We start from the raw sequence: 14,850 nt of genomic DNA, 5'->3' as shown, positions 1-14,850 counted from the left end.
AACCCCAAGGAAAAGACTTTGTCTATTTATCCTATCCATGCCCCTCATAATTTTGTAAACTTCTATAAGGTCACCCCTCAGCCTCCGATGCTCCAGGGAAAACAGTCCCAGCCTTTTCAGCCTCTCCCCATAGCTCAAATCCTCCTTGTAAATCTTTTCTGAATCCTTTCAAGTTTCACAACATCTTTCCGATTGGAAGGAGACCAGAATTACACACACTATTCCAAAAGTGGCCTAACCAATGTCCTGTACAGCCGCAACATGACCTCCCAACACCTGTACTCAATACTCTGACCAATAAAGGAATGCATACTAAACGCCTTCTTCACTATCCCATCTATCTGTGACTCTACTTTCAAGGAGCTATGAACCTGCACTCCAAGGTTTCTTTTTCAGCAACGCTCCCTAGGACCTTACCATTAAGTGTATAAGTCCTGCTAAGATTTGCTTTCCAAAAGTGCAGCACCTCTCATTTATCTAAATTAAACTCCATTTGCCACTTCTCAGCCCATTGGCCCATCTGAACAAGATCCTGTTGTAACCTTCTTTGCTGTCCACTACATCTCCAATTTTGGTGTCATATGTAAACTTACTAACCAATCCTCTTATGCTCGCATGCAAATCATTTATATAAATGGCGAAAAGTAGTGGACCCAACACCAAACCTTGTAGCTCTTTTAAGGTAGCAGCATACTGACATTCTTATGATTTTTTTAAAAATGCATTTACTCATTTTTGCCAGGTATTGAGACTTAAATTCTTACAGGTAAATGAAGATATGGAGATTCAACAGATAACTGCATTTAGAGCACAGTTTCACTTAAACGGTTTCAACAAACATACTGCTTCCCCCATCACGATTATTTGACTCAGCCCTTTATCATCCAGCTCTCTGCCAACCACTCCCCAGCAGACACCTATGATCTATCTTGCCCTAATTCAAATCACTCTCTTACATAGAAACATTGAACATAGGCCCATTGATCCTGCTCTGCCATTCAATATGGCCATGGCTAATAATCCAATTCAATATCCTTTTCCTATTTCCTTTAGTAGAAAAACTATATCTTCACCTTCCTTGAAAGTTTAGCCTCAACAATTTCCTGTCACTGAGCATTCCACAGGCTCACCAATGTCTAAGTGAAAAAATTTCTACTCCTCTCTGTCCTTAACCTTTAGATTTGTGAGCACTGGGTCTGGACTCCCCAGTCATCAAGAACATCCTTCCTGCTTCTATCCTATCCCTTATTCTTCCAAACTCGAACTGAACCAGTCCCTCCCTGTATGTCAGCCCCACAATCCCAGGAGTCACTCTGGAAGACATTCATTGCACTCTCTCCATAGCTAGAATATTTTTCCTGTATTCCATTTTTGACTTTTAATCAGTCTCTTTGTCTCCTTACGCTGGAACCTTAACTGTTCCCAATCCTTGTGTCTATTGCGTTTTTTTGGCTTTAATACAGTTGTTTATTGGTCTTGTTAGTCATGATTTGACCGCATTTCCCATTTTATTTTTATGCCAGACTCGAGTGAATAACTTCTACAATTTGTCTATGCACTCTTTAAATGTATGCCATTGCCTACCTACTGTATATTCATCCCTTTTATATAACAATCCCCAATTTATATAAATAAAACAAAGAACTGTGGATACTGAAGATCTAAAGCAGAAACTGAAATTGCTGGGGAAACTGGGCAGATCTTAAGTTGGATCATTGGATTCAAAATGTTAACTCTGTTTTCTCTCCACAGATACTGCCGGGCATGCTGAGTTTCTCATGCTGAGTTTTTATTTCAGAACCTCAATTTATCATAGCTCTTGCCTTATACCATCGTAATTTCCTTCATTTAAATTCAGGACCCTAGTCTGGGAAACAGCTGCATCACTCTACATCTTAATGAAGAATTCATCCTACTGTAGTTATGTTTTCCTAAGGGCCCACACATAACTGGATTGTCTAGTATTCCTTCCTTGTTAAACAGTACCCAGTCAAGGATGGCCTTTTCCCTACTTGGTTCTTCAATGTATTAATCCATAAAACTAACATAGAACCCTTGCAGTACAGAAGAAAGCCATTTGGCGCAACAAATCCACACCAACCCTCGGAAGAGAGTTCCACCCAAATCCAGCCCGCTACCCTATTTTATTTACTATGGCTGATCCGCCTAGCCTACACATCCCTGAACAACTGCAGGTAATTTCAGCATGCTAATCCACCTAACTTACACATCTTCGGATTGTGGGAGGAAGCCAGAGCACGTGGAGAAATCCACGCAGACGGGAGAATGTGCAAACTCCACATGCAGTCACTCAAGGCTGGAATTGAACCAGAATCCCTAGTATTGTGAGGCAGCAGTGCTAACAACTGAGCCACTGTGCTGCTCCTTTACGCTCTAAGAATTTATCCTTTACAGTTTGGTTCTGATTTGATTTGTCCAATCAGTGTACAAATTGAAGTCTCCTATAATTACAGTGTGCCTTTATTACTTGCACCCCAATTTCCTGTTTATGCCTCCTTCAATATTACTGCTGCAGTTTGGGATCTACATACAACCCCCCTATAATTTTCTGCTTCTTGGTGTTTCTCAGCACAACCATTCAGAATCTACTTCATCACAGCTAATATTTTTCCTCCCAATCATTAATTGTTTCCTTTTTAATTAGCAGTGTAATCCCATATTTTCCTTTTTTGTCTGCCCTTTCTAAAAACTGAGGGACCCTGGATATTCAGTTCCCATTTCTGATTATTGTATGGTGCAACTCTCTAATCAGCTCTGTTATATCTGTTTAGGTCTATTTGCACAACTAATTGATTCACTTTACTATGAAGGTCTCACCATATGGCTAGTCTTTTTTAGCATTCTTCGTTCAGTTCACCTTTCTCCTATTTGATTCCAGCCCATGAATTCTCTGCTTTCACCTTCCTATTTCTTATTCTGTGTTTTGTTTTAGTCCTTATTTCTTTGTCATTTGTCCCCCGTTTAGATTTGCAGCCCCTTGTCAGTTTAGTTCAAACCATCCCAACCACACTTTCAAATGAATCTCCTTGGTCATCAGTTCCAGTTCTGCCCAGATACAACTCATTTGGCTTGTACTTGTGCCATATCCCCCAGAACCGGTCCGAATGCACCACTTTGCATCATCTTTCCAACCATGTACTCGTCTGATATATCCTGCTAATTAGTATTCTAAGAAGCAGCACGAGAAGCAATCCTATCATCAGTACCCTTCTGAGGTCCTATTTCTCTTTGCTCATCCCTGGAGCCTTGATCTCTTTCCTCAGCTGCCCAACCCACCCCCACCAAACCACAATCTCTCTCTTTTTCTTCCCTTTACTAATTGGCTGTCATCTCAAGTCCAGGCTTGTAAGCAATTAAAATGCATCCTCCTGTCAAACCATACTTAAGAGCTTCGTATCCTGAACCCCCAAACGTTCTCCCCTGCCTCTTCATTATTATCAGGGTTAGTCTTCCTTAGTAACCACTGTACTGAACACCGAGGTGGTGAGGGAACAATGTGATCAGGATCCTTTATGAACAAATATAGGGGAGGTTTGCTAATTCAGTTTGCTCAAGGGTAAAACAAAAAGGGGGTAACTGTTTAGTGTTTTTGCTTTTACAGAAGGCAGTTAATTTTCTTGCTAACATAGGGACCCAGAAATAGACATTGTACGTCTCCCAAACCACACTTGTTATGAGTGAAAGAAAATTGTAGGTTTTTGAACTGGAGTGACTCCTGCAATTGCCAAATTAAAGAAATAACAAATGCTGCCTGTCTGGCTGTAGTTCATGTTACAATTTTGTTGTTTAATAATGTTCCTGGGGGGCACCTTGGGATGTTATTCATTAAAAGTGTTATTTAAATACAAACTGATATTGTGACTTTGCCTTGTGCCCTTTACAGTCTGTATCTCCAGGATTGGTGGAAACAGAGTTTGCATTTAGGCTTTATAACAATGATCCAGAAAAAGCTGCAGCAACATACGAGAACCTTGAGGTATGGAAACCAAACTGCTGTGTAAATAAATTCTTGTGTATGTCTTAGCTGTTAATTTTGTGGTCACTGTTGTAAGTGTTGGAGCCTAAATGAGGTTTATTTAGATGCTGAGATATGATGTAATCTGTAAACACGAAAGGAAGGAGAGAAACAAAGCCTAACCTTGATGAAAATGCTATTTAATGAATTTTTCATTCCCTTTCATATGACACTGAAGAAAAGTGTCTTCACGCAGGTGCAAGGGAAAATAGAATGTGTTACCACTAGGTTAGATTAGATTACCTACAGTATGGAAACAGGCCCTTCGGCCCAACAAGTCCACACTGACCCTCCTAAGAGTAACCCACCCAGACCCATTCCCCTACATTCACCCTTGACTGGGCAATTTAGTATGGCCAATTCACCTGACCGCAACATCTTTGGATTGTGTGAGGAAACCACAGACACAGGGAGAACATGCAAACTCCACACAGACAGTCACCCAAGGCTGGAATTGAACCTGGGTCCCTGGTGCTGTGAGGCAGCAGTGCTAACCACTGAGCCACCATGCCGCCCCTTAGAGCTGTTGGAACAGACAATATTAAAAAAATTAAAGGGAGGCTTGCACACATAAGGGAGAAAGACATTGAAGGATATAGAGCATATTATAAAGAGGTAATTAAAGTGTGACATGACTCTGCAGAGCATAAGTACAGCCATGCCCCAGTTGGGCAAGTATTCAGTTTCTTTGCTGTAGATTGTATGTAACTTAACTAGTAAACACTTGGGCTTAAATCAAGTATTTAATTTTACAGAATGGGTAATCATTTTGTGTGATATAATGTTACAAATAAGTGTCACAAGACTAGGTTCATATCACCATTACGTTATAATTCTTGAATCACACTTCAAAGAAATACTAGAGGACATAGGTTTAGGGTGAGAGGGGGAACTAAGGGGCAACTTTTTCATGCAAAGGGTGATGAGTGTATGGAATGAGCTGCCAGAGGAAGTGATGGAAGCTGATACAATCACAACATTTAAATGGCTTCTGATGGGTTCATGAATGGAGGGGTCGGGGAGTTTAGAGAGATATGGACCAAATGGTGGCAAATGAGACTAGATTAATTTAGGATATCTGATTGGCATGGATGAGTTGGACTGAAGGTTCTGTTTCCATGCTGTGCATTTCTAATTCTGTATGACTCTAAATGTCTCGTTTACAGTAGCCAAGACATCTCGAGGTTCAATAGTATCTTTTTTTAAACAGGGTATATCTAGCATGGCTTGATACCTGATTTCCAGTTATGAATCAAAATAGGTGTTGATCGGTTTATTTCCAACCCAAAGATATGTGCTGAATTTTGTATTGAGGAAATTTTATTGTGGCTGTAAGGAATCCATTTGGGAGCAGTGAGTCAGAGACATTGTGATGTGCTTGAATGCTCAAAGGGCCAATGGGAGGCTGAGGCTAGCTTCAATATGTTAAGGATCTGGTCCAGGTGAATCAGAATCCCAAATTGGTTTGCAAAACGAGGTAAGTTTTTAAACAGGAGATGATTCGGCTATGGAGAAGGCACACCCCCACAGAGGAAAAGATAGGGCATCTAACGCTAGTTCCCTGGTTGTCTAAAGATGTTGAGATTTAAAAAAGACAGAAAAAGGAGGCTAATGACAAACGTCAGTTTCACATTATCGTGGAGAACTGAGCTGAATGTGGGCAACACTGTAGATCTGAAAGAGAATAAGAGTATGACAATAGATTAGTGACTGTTGTCATGACTTTTGTAACTTTGTACAGAAACACAGTAGACAAAGGAGTGGTGGGGACAGCTGGGACCAAAGGAAAAATAGTTTTATGTAGACAGAGGGTGTGACTGATGTTCTCGGCCAGCATTCGTCTTCACTAGCAGCATCCTCATCTCCAATATGTCAGTAAATGAGAAGGTAGCAACCAATCCTGGATAAGATTAAAATAGAGAGTAAATATTTCAAAGTCTGGCATTCCTCAAAATGAAAATGGCACTCAGTCAGTTGGGAGGCATCTAGATTACTGGGAAAAATGAGGATGCAAATTGCAGAGCCACTAACCACAATCTTCCTACTTTCCTCGGAAATTATAGTGATGCCATAGAACATGTTAGATTGCAAATGAAATACCCCTTGATAAGCATGTTAACCAGAAGCTAACCAGTATTGTATATGCCTGTGGTGTATTCTAAAGTAGAATAACATTTAACTAGGTATTAGTTGGCACATTCGTTTTGTTAAAGACTAATTGTGTTTGTATAAGGTAATTCTGAGGATTGATGTTAAGTATGCAGATAAAATGTTTAGCCAGGTACAGTATGATAGGCCTTAAGCACAATATTGATTAAGTGACAGAAAGCCAGAAGTGTTGATTAACAGAGAATTTTAGACTGGAAGTTGTGTTCTGACAGATTTGCATCAAGACCAGTTACTCATTTTGATGTATATCAATGACCTGCACTTGGGTATAAACCAAAAGATATAATTTTAAAGGGACTGAGGGACTGCAAGATCAGAGAGAATTGGGATCCGTATGTTCACTGTTCTTTGAAGGTGGCAGGACAAATTGAGAAGGCTTTTCTCCAAAAATACTGTAGCCTTGGCTTTAATAATTGTGGAATATTAAAGCATGATAAATTAAATGAAACCTTTTTGAAACACTGGTTTGGTTTGTCTAAATACCCTTGGCAAAAGCAATTAACTGTTCAGTGCCATTGTAAGAAATTTGAATCAGTTGAGTTTCTTAAGAAGTTTGGAAACCTACGAAATATTCCAAGGAGGAGTGCATCTGAGTGTCAAGTTGACTAGATGGTTAAAAATGAAGTAAGCTTGAACTTACAACAAATCTTGGCAGTGACCAGCAGTGTGAGGGATTGTTACTTCTCCTAGCTTTGTAATGGAAGAGAACTTTAATTTGCCTAATTGAAACCATTTGTCAAATATATCACAGTTTCCTGTCAATCAGTTGGCTTGGACAGCTGTCCATATTGAGCAAAACCATTAGTGATATCCAAATACATTGAGAAACATTGACGTTTACAGCTAAAAATAAGGCTGTTCGGTCCATCATTGCTAGAGCAATCCAAATAAATTGTTGTGCTTCGCTGTCTCTCAGACGACCCTGTACTGCTTTATATATCTAAAGTTTATTCACTTTTCCTTTAAAAAGCACTTTGTACCTGTTACACTTAATTCTGCGTTTTTTCAATTTTTTTCTATTACGTAGCTAGCTTTATCTAACAACCTGTATTCTTTCACTTAGTGTCTGAAAGCAGAGGATTTGGCCAGTGCTGTTGTTTACATTTTGAGTGCACCTTCTCATGTTCAGGCAAGTAACAATCCATTGACTAGTTATGGATATTTCATTGCACAACTTGCGTTTTGGTGAGGATTCCTTCTCTGGTTATTTCAGTCCTTCTCTCCATTTTTGTTTAATCAGTGGAGGCATTTTTAGTGCATTTAAGGCAGCAAATGTATCAAGGTGGTTCAAGGGAGAAACTCATGTTAAGCTGTAGTAGTTTTGGGACAAAATAACTGGAAATCAACAAATTAGTTGAAATCTTGAGCAGACATTTTAAAATTTTATGTTGCCTTAAGTTGTAATGTGATTCAGGGTTAAAGTAGGTATATGGCAGTAAGTTGTAAATCAACCATGATCATATTGAATCACTTTAAAATCTCAAATTGTTACATGGTTTCTTCCTGTGTCTTTGCTCATAAACAAATATTTGTTAGTCAAAGAATTAAAACTCAAAGTAAAGTGAGGTTACACAAAGATCTGTGCAGTGTCATAGCTTTTATTAACAATTAATAAATAATTAATTAATTAAATTAGAAATTTATTTTCTAAAGGTGTGCATAACACCAAATTGGTAAGGATACGAAGAGGCACATTGTTTGTAGACAAGTGTACAAGTTTGCAGAATGGTTATGTAATTGACATATGAATTTCAATCTATAAATGAGTGTGACGTCTTGTATTTGGGAACTCAATTTAGGAGTTATTTATTGTTTGGAAATTAAGTTAAAATCCAGTTGTGGTAAAGGAATACCGGGAACATGATCAAGAATGTCACTGAGTGGCTGGAGAACACCCTGAAGGGAGAGGATGAAGAGCCATAAGTCGCAGTGCACATCATTGCCATCTACAGAAGTAGAAAAGGGGACATGGTCCTGCAGTCAGGGAGATAAGTTTAAAAAAAATTGCAGAGCAAGACTTCGAAAGTAGTAATCTTTGAATCGCACTCAGTTCCAAGAGTACAGAATTAAGAGTACAACACATGAACATGTAGCTGGAAAAATGGTGCAGGAGAGAGGCGCTTTAGATTCTTGGGACATTAGAACCAGCCATTGCCAGATAGATTGCATGGGACTGAATTCTTTGCAAGGCACTTTGGTAGGGCATTTCACAGGTGGGGGTTTAAACTAACTTGGCAGGGTGTGGGAACAAGGAGAAAATACCTTGAAGAGGAAAGGTGCAGAGAATATTAGAAGAGATGAACTTCCAGCATGGATAGTGAATCTTGGAGAGTGGTGTTTAGAGCCTAGAATGTTTAGGGTTTAGCAAGTAATAGCATCTAAATGAGAGTTATTATGCATGCATGTAAATGCAAGGTACATGATTAGATTAGATTACCTACAGTGTGGAAACAGGCCCTTCAGCCCAGCAAGTCTACATCGACCCTCCAAAGAGTAGCCCACCCAGACTCATTTCCTTACATTTACCCCTGACTAATGCACCTAACACTATGGGCAATTTAGCAAGGCCAACTCACCTGAGCTGCACTTCTTTTGGAATGTTGCAGGAAACTGGAGCACCCAGAGGAAACCCATGCAGACACGAGGAGAATGTGCAATTCTGTATGGACACTTGCCCCAGGACAGAATCGAACCTGGGTCGCTGGCACTAGCCACCGTGCCACCCCTAAAATAGATAGTGTTTTTGGTACAGATTACCACATGACATTGAGATGTTGTGGCTATAATGGAGAGCTGGCTCAATGAGGGTTAGGTCAGAAGGCTAAATATTTCTGGATATAAGCTGTTCAGGAGAGATAGGAAAGGAGGACGGATGGTGGGATTTATTTGAGGAGAATATTACTGTGCTGGAGGGAGAGGATGACCCAGAGGGATCACTGACAGATTAAATTTGGCTGGAGTTAAGAATAAGGTCTTTGTGACTCCAATTAGTGAGAAATGCAAGGAAAATTGCAGCAAGCTTCACATAGTGTATTTTTATAATGGAGTAGTTTTATAATGGTGGATCTTACTGTCCCAGCCTTTGAGTGGTTAGTAGTGGAAAAGGCTGAGAGTTCTTACAATGTTTTCAGGAAAATTTTCCTCTAGCGCATTTCCTGTCCAACATGGAAAGAGGTCTGTTTGACTTGGTCCACATCAGTTTGACGAAAGAAGTAGATCAAGTGGCCTAGCGAGACATTATGGGACAGTGATCATTATATCTCAAGGTTTGGGCTGACTATAGAAAAGCTCAAAGATAATTCAGCGTAGGACCAATTAACTGTGGGGAAAGCTTGCTTCAATTAGATTACTTACAGTGCCCAACAAGTCCACACCGACCCGCCGAAGCGCAACCCACCTATTCCCCTACATTTACCCCTTTACCTAACACTACGGGCAATTTAGCATGGCCAATTCACCTGACCTGCACATCTTTGGACTGTGGGAGGAAACCGGAGAACCCGGAGGAAACCCACGCAGACACGGGGAGAATGTGCAAACTCCACACAGTCAGTCGCCTGAGTCGGGAATTGAACCCGGGTCTCAATGGGGTGAGTAGATCTCGATCAAACTAATTTGTTGGAGATAGGCAGATTTGGAGAATCTCAGGTGGTGCAGTGTTATGCTGTTGTTCAAAAACAGATGTGGTTGCTGATCATAGATTAACTTGAAAGGAAGAGTTATTTTGGATATAAGTCAGTATATTTCCTGAAAAGGGAAAGGTAGATAAATCAAATCCAGAGCTTGCTGGATGGCAGAGGCAATAGAAATTAGAATAAATAAGATAAAAATGCGCTTATTTCAGTTGTTGGAGGAAAATAAAATTTGGAACACTATTTTAATATGGAATGTTTGGGTGGGGGGGTGCACAGTGAAGAAACCAGGAGCGAGTATGAAACAAAATTGGCAACAAAACATAAAATTGAGTACAAAGCCTTCGATAGTATATAAATGGTAATAGGAGGATTGGGCCAATTGACCAAAAAGAGGCTTTCTGTATGGAGCCAGAGGGCATGGCTGATATATTAAATGAACATTTTACATTCATCTTTACCAATGAATAAGATGCTACCCATGGCAATGATAAAGATCATCATTCAGACTCCAGAGGACTTTAAAATTGGAGCAGTGTTGTTATTGGATAACTATCTATACTTAAACTTAATAAGACATTGGGATGAGGTGAGATATACCCAAGGAATTAGAATTAGCTTTATTGTCGCACATACTCTCATGATTACAGTGAAACGTTTAACAAGTCACCATTTATGATGCCATCTTAGGTACAAATGTACCTAGGTAGAGATTCTCAAGATCAAATTGTTCAGAAAAATAAAGAAATAAAAAATCTAGTGTTACAAACCTTCGCACCATCTTAGGTACAAACGTACAAAATAATAGGAATAAATTAGAAAAATAAGGAAATACAAAGTTCAGAATAACAGTCCTTCCAACCCGATCCACACTGGCACTTAGCCTCCAGACCGTACCAGGATTCATCTCGAGGCTGGGAGTCCGTGTTGAGACTGGCAGTCTGCACTGGCTTCACTTCTCGGTCAGAGTACACATGAGGCCAGGCATCCATGCTGAGGATACAGAGGGAATGAGTGGAAGTTGCAGAAGTACGGGCCCTTTCTTTTTAGTCTTCCTTCAAGGCTCAAGTGGTGCCAAAGGACTGAACAATTTCAAGTGTTATGTCTCTTTCAAATAAAGATAACCCCAATAAGTACTGACCAGTCAACTTAATTTAGATGGTGGGGAAGCATTAGAGAAACTTCTAGAAATAATAATTTGGGGAGAAAAAGTAGTTATGTGGACAGACACGGATTAATTAAGAAAAGCCAGAATGGATTTCTTGAGGGAAAACGTTTAATTTGCTGGAAATATTTTACAAGATAAGAGGGAAGATTGAGAGCTTTGCTGTTGATGTGGTGTATATGAACTTTCAAAAGACATTTGATTCAGTGCCATACAATAAGCTTGTGTGTAAAGCTATAGCTGACGGAATAAAACGTACAGTAGCAACATGGTAAGGAATTAGTTGAGCATCAATAAAGAATGAGTGATGGTTCAATATTTTTACATCTGGGGAAAATTGGTCAGTACCTTGGACCTTTTGCTTTTACTGTTATATCTTAAAGATCCAGATCATGGTTTATCGGGCACATTTTCAAAATTTGCAAGGCAATGCAAAACTTTGAAGCATTGTGAACTTTGGAGGAGGATAATGTAGAGCTACAGGAGGAAACAGGCAGGGTGGTGAGATGATTAGGCAGTTGAAAGATACAAAATGGAGAAAAGAGAGATGATTCATTTTAGTAGGAAGAGCTTGGAGAGGCAGCAGGACAGAATGAGTGTGACATTAATAAAGCATACAATATCCCAAGCTTTAGTAATAATGGCATAGAATAGAAGAGCAGGGGAGGTTATTTTGAAGTTGTATATGTCACTAGTTCTGCTTCCACTAGAGTATGGTCTTCATTTCTGGGCACAACACTTTTGGAAGGATATGAAAGCATTCAAGAACACAGCAAGAATGAGGATCTTCATTTAGGAAGATAAATTGGAGAAGTTAGGACTTTTTTAAAGAAAAGACTGAGAAGAGATATTTGGCACTAGTAAAAATTGGGTGATGTGAATAGAATAGAGAAGAACTGTTCTCAGTCTTGGAAGTGTAGAGAACAACAGAGCACCGATTTAAAGGAGATAGTAAGAGAAGAAAAAATGATGCAAGGAAAATCTGAGTGATTTGGTCCTGGTTTGCCTCAGTTTGGTGGAGACCGATTTAATTAAGAATTTCAAAAGGAAGTTAATGTTCAGAGTTATGTGGAAAGATGTGGAAATGGAAAGATGTGTGTTGCTCACGCAGCCAGTGCAAAAAGAAATGAAAGAACACCTGGAATTTCTAAAAGTTGCAACGCAAATCATAACAAAAACAAAGAATTGGAGGTTTTTTCCTGACTGGAAAAATAGTGCTAAATTGTTTCAAATTTTTTATTAGACTGTAATCTTATTGCAGTTAACTGTTTTAATTACCATATTATAGAAACGTACAGAGTCACTGGAGATTTACAAGCGTAATACCTGAGCAATAAAGTTATACCTATTAAGAAAGGATGAAAATGCTTTGTTCTCTTTTTCCTGAAGAGCAGGCTGAGAATGATCTTAGAGTTCTTTAACATTATTAAACAAAGCACATACTGAGAATGCTTCCAGTTGTGGGGTTCATTAGAACAAGGAACCACCACTTAAGCTAGTTGCTAAGAAATCATACTGGTTAATTCATAAAACTATTTTATATTCAGAAGGTTAGTAAGAATGTGAAGCGCTCTACCACAAGGAGTGGTATGAAGACATTTAAGGGTGGCTAGATGAGCATACAAGGGAGGCGATAAGCTGAAGTGTGCCATTAATGTCCCATAGATTGGTTAGGCTGAATTACATGTTTTAGTGTTGTATGTTCCATGTAATTTGATTTAAAATAGCTTTAAACAAAAACTTTATGAATAGTACTTTAAATGTTTAAGTTTCTTATTATACCTGATGAAAGATTAGTGATGGCATTGCTTAGTCCTTGTAATTATCTACAGACTAACACACATTACTTTTTCACTATTTATTTGACGCATTTACTTCCACTCTTTTTTTCCTCAATCTGCTACATAATGTTTCCTGCTCTTGTCCCTTTGAGTGCCATTCTTGTAAGTTTCATACAGATTTGCGCAGGATATATTCTATTTAACTGTACAGTATTTCGTCCCCTAAAGTATCGAGCGTTAGTCTGTATTGTAAAATCTTGATAGTTGTTACTAGAATTAAAAAAAATTACTAAACTTATTGCTTCTTTTCTCTTTAGCATCAAAAAGGATGCTGTTTAGCACAAATCCAATTCTATGAATGCTTCCTGCATCTACCATATGATTATTTTAAAAGTATGCATTGGTTTTATTTAACTAAACACTGATTCTGATTTGACTTCAGATTGGAGACATTCAGATGAGACCTACTGAGCAGCGAACATAGCAACCAAGGAAGGAGCAGCCAGGGATGTCTATGAGCAAAATAGATTACGGCACAAGACCTCTGCTGGACAGTTTTTTAAAAAAAACCGATGTGATACTAAGGGTTATATAACGTCCTATTTCATTTGGCGACTGGTAGAATTCATCTTTCATTTTCTCCAAGGAAATGTTTGCCTGTGCTGAGAAGTCTGCTGTAGGAGCAGAACATAATAGAATTGTTTTATTTTAAGGGAAACTTTAATTTTATTTTGTCTTTTGCTTCTGACTGTTGCCAATCATTTTAGTGCCAACTGTGGCAGTAAAGGTGCAAAAAATGTATGAAGGATGATTGTGCTGCATATATATGTGGAGAAAATGATTCTTGATCACCTGTCTTTCTATCTTATTGGACAATTGTTTCGTTAACCCAAGCTAACAGTTATGTGACTGCTTATGGTGTGCATACCTGTTGGTCTCCACTCTGGTTTGCACTGAGAATTCATTGTACCGTTTGGTGAAAATGTTAACAGTTTTGAAGGGATTATTTTACGGGGTATAATTGATACCCGACTGTGATAAGTAACCAGTCTCGTTGCTTGATAGTGATGCCATTAATTAATTTTAATGTTTTCATTGCTGCTTCAGTATGAATTAGAATAATATTATGGACCAGGAAACAGTAGGTTTATCTAGTTTTTTATATATAATTTTTTAAAAAGGAAAGGCCTAGTTCACAGAATAATAGGGCACTTAATATAATCGAAAATACCTTAAATATTTCTTTTTGTTGTCTTGATCTTAAATTCAGTTTTAATTCCCACTATTCAAACTTTTTTCTAAGTTTATTCTATTGAAATGAAGCCTATATATGATCATTGCACCTGGCTACTCACTGAACGACATTCCTCCACTGTCTTGCATAACAACCTTCACCGTTGTCTAAAACTAAAAGATTTTTCTAGAGTTTTAATGTGATTGAAATCTAGAACAACTGAACTAGAATACTATTGGTTGTTACCTATTTGTAATTCTTGAATATGACTGAAAAATCCCTAATGCTAGGTTTCTTTATAACTTCAATAATGTTGTGAGAGTAAGATCTGTACAACTAACATGTTAAAGATTGACTATATAATTCAATTTATTATAATCAGTCCAAGACTTTGAACAATGCTTTGCTTCTTCAAGAGTTGCATAAATTGTTGACTACTTAGTGATGTTTGTATTTTGCTGTCAGATTACAGTAAAGTAGATGTCTCTTTGAAGGTAGTGTCACCTGAGGATATAACACAAGAAGCAAATAGAACATAGAACTTGGAGCAGTACAGTACAGGAAAGAGTCCTTCAGCCCACAATGTTGTGCCAAGCATGGCGCCAAGTTTAATTCATCCCTTCTGCCTGCCCTTGGTCTGTATCCCTCTATTCCATACATATTCATGTGTTTATCTAAAAGCTCCTGAAACACCCTTGTTGTATCTGCCTCCATCATCACTCCTGGCAGCACGTCGAGCCACCTACCACAATGTTTTTTTAAAAAAAAAACTTGCCCCTCACATCTCCTTTGATCTTCCCCCTCCCCTCTCACCTTAAATGCATGCCATGTAG

At 38.7% G+C, this 14,850-nt stretch overlaps 1 protein-coding gene across 3 annotated transcripts in view; it reads left to right on the top strand.

Annotated features, from left to right (window-relative positions):
* Nucleotides 1–14,618, top strand: part of dhrs11a (dehydrogenase/reductase 11a) — an 80,489-nt gene extending 65,871 nt beyond the window's left edge. For all 3 annotated transcript variants that reach the window (XM_043718558.1, XM_043718560.1, XM_043718559.1), the window contains exons 5-7: nucleotides 3,905–3,997; nucleotides 7,269–7,334; nucleotides 13,226–14,618. In XM_043718558.1, coding sequence (XP_043574493.1) covers nucleotides 3,905–3,997; nucleotides 7,269–7,334; nucleotides 13,226–13,267 — 201 coding nt within the window. In that variant the 3' untranslated portion in view covers nucleotides 13,268–14,618. The remainder of the gene's footprint in view (nucleotides 1–3,904; nucleotides 3,998–7,268; nucleotides 7,335–13,225) is intronic.
* The last annotated feature ends 232 nt before the right edge of the window (nucleotides 14,619–14,850 follow it).

The sequence above is a fragment of the Chiloscyllium plagiosum genome, chromosome 28, assembly GCF_004010195.1.
Source record: "Chiloscyllium plagiosum isolate BGI_BamShark_2017 chromosome 28, ASM401019v2, whole genome shotgun sequence".
Lineage (NCBI taxonomy): Eukaryota > Metazoa > Chordata > Chondrichthyes > Orectolobiformes > Hemiscylliidae > Chiloscyllium > Chiloscyllium plagiosum.
The sequence above is the reverse complement of the archived record's forward strand: the minus strand, read 5'-3'. Positions and strand labels throughout refer to the sequence as shown.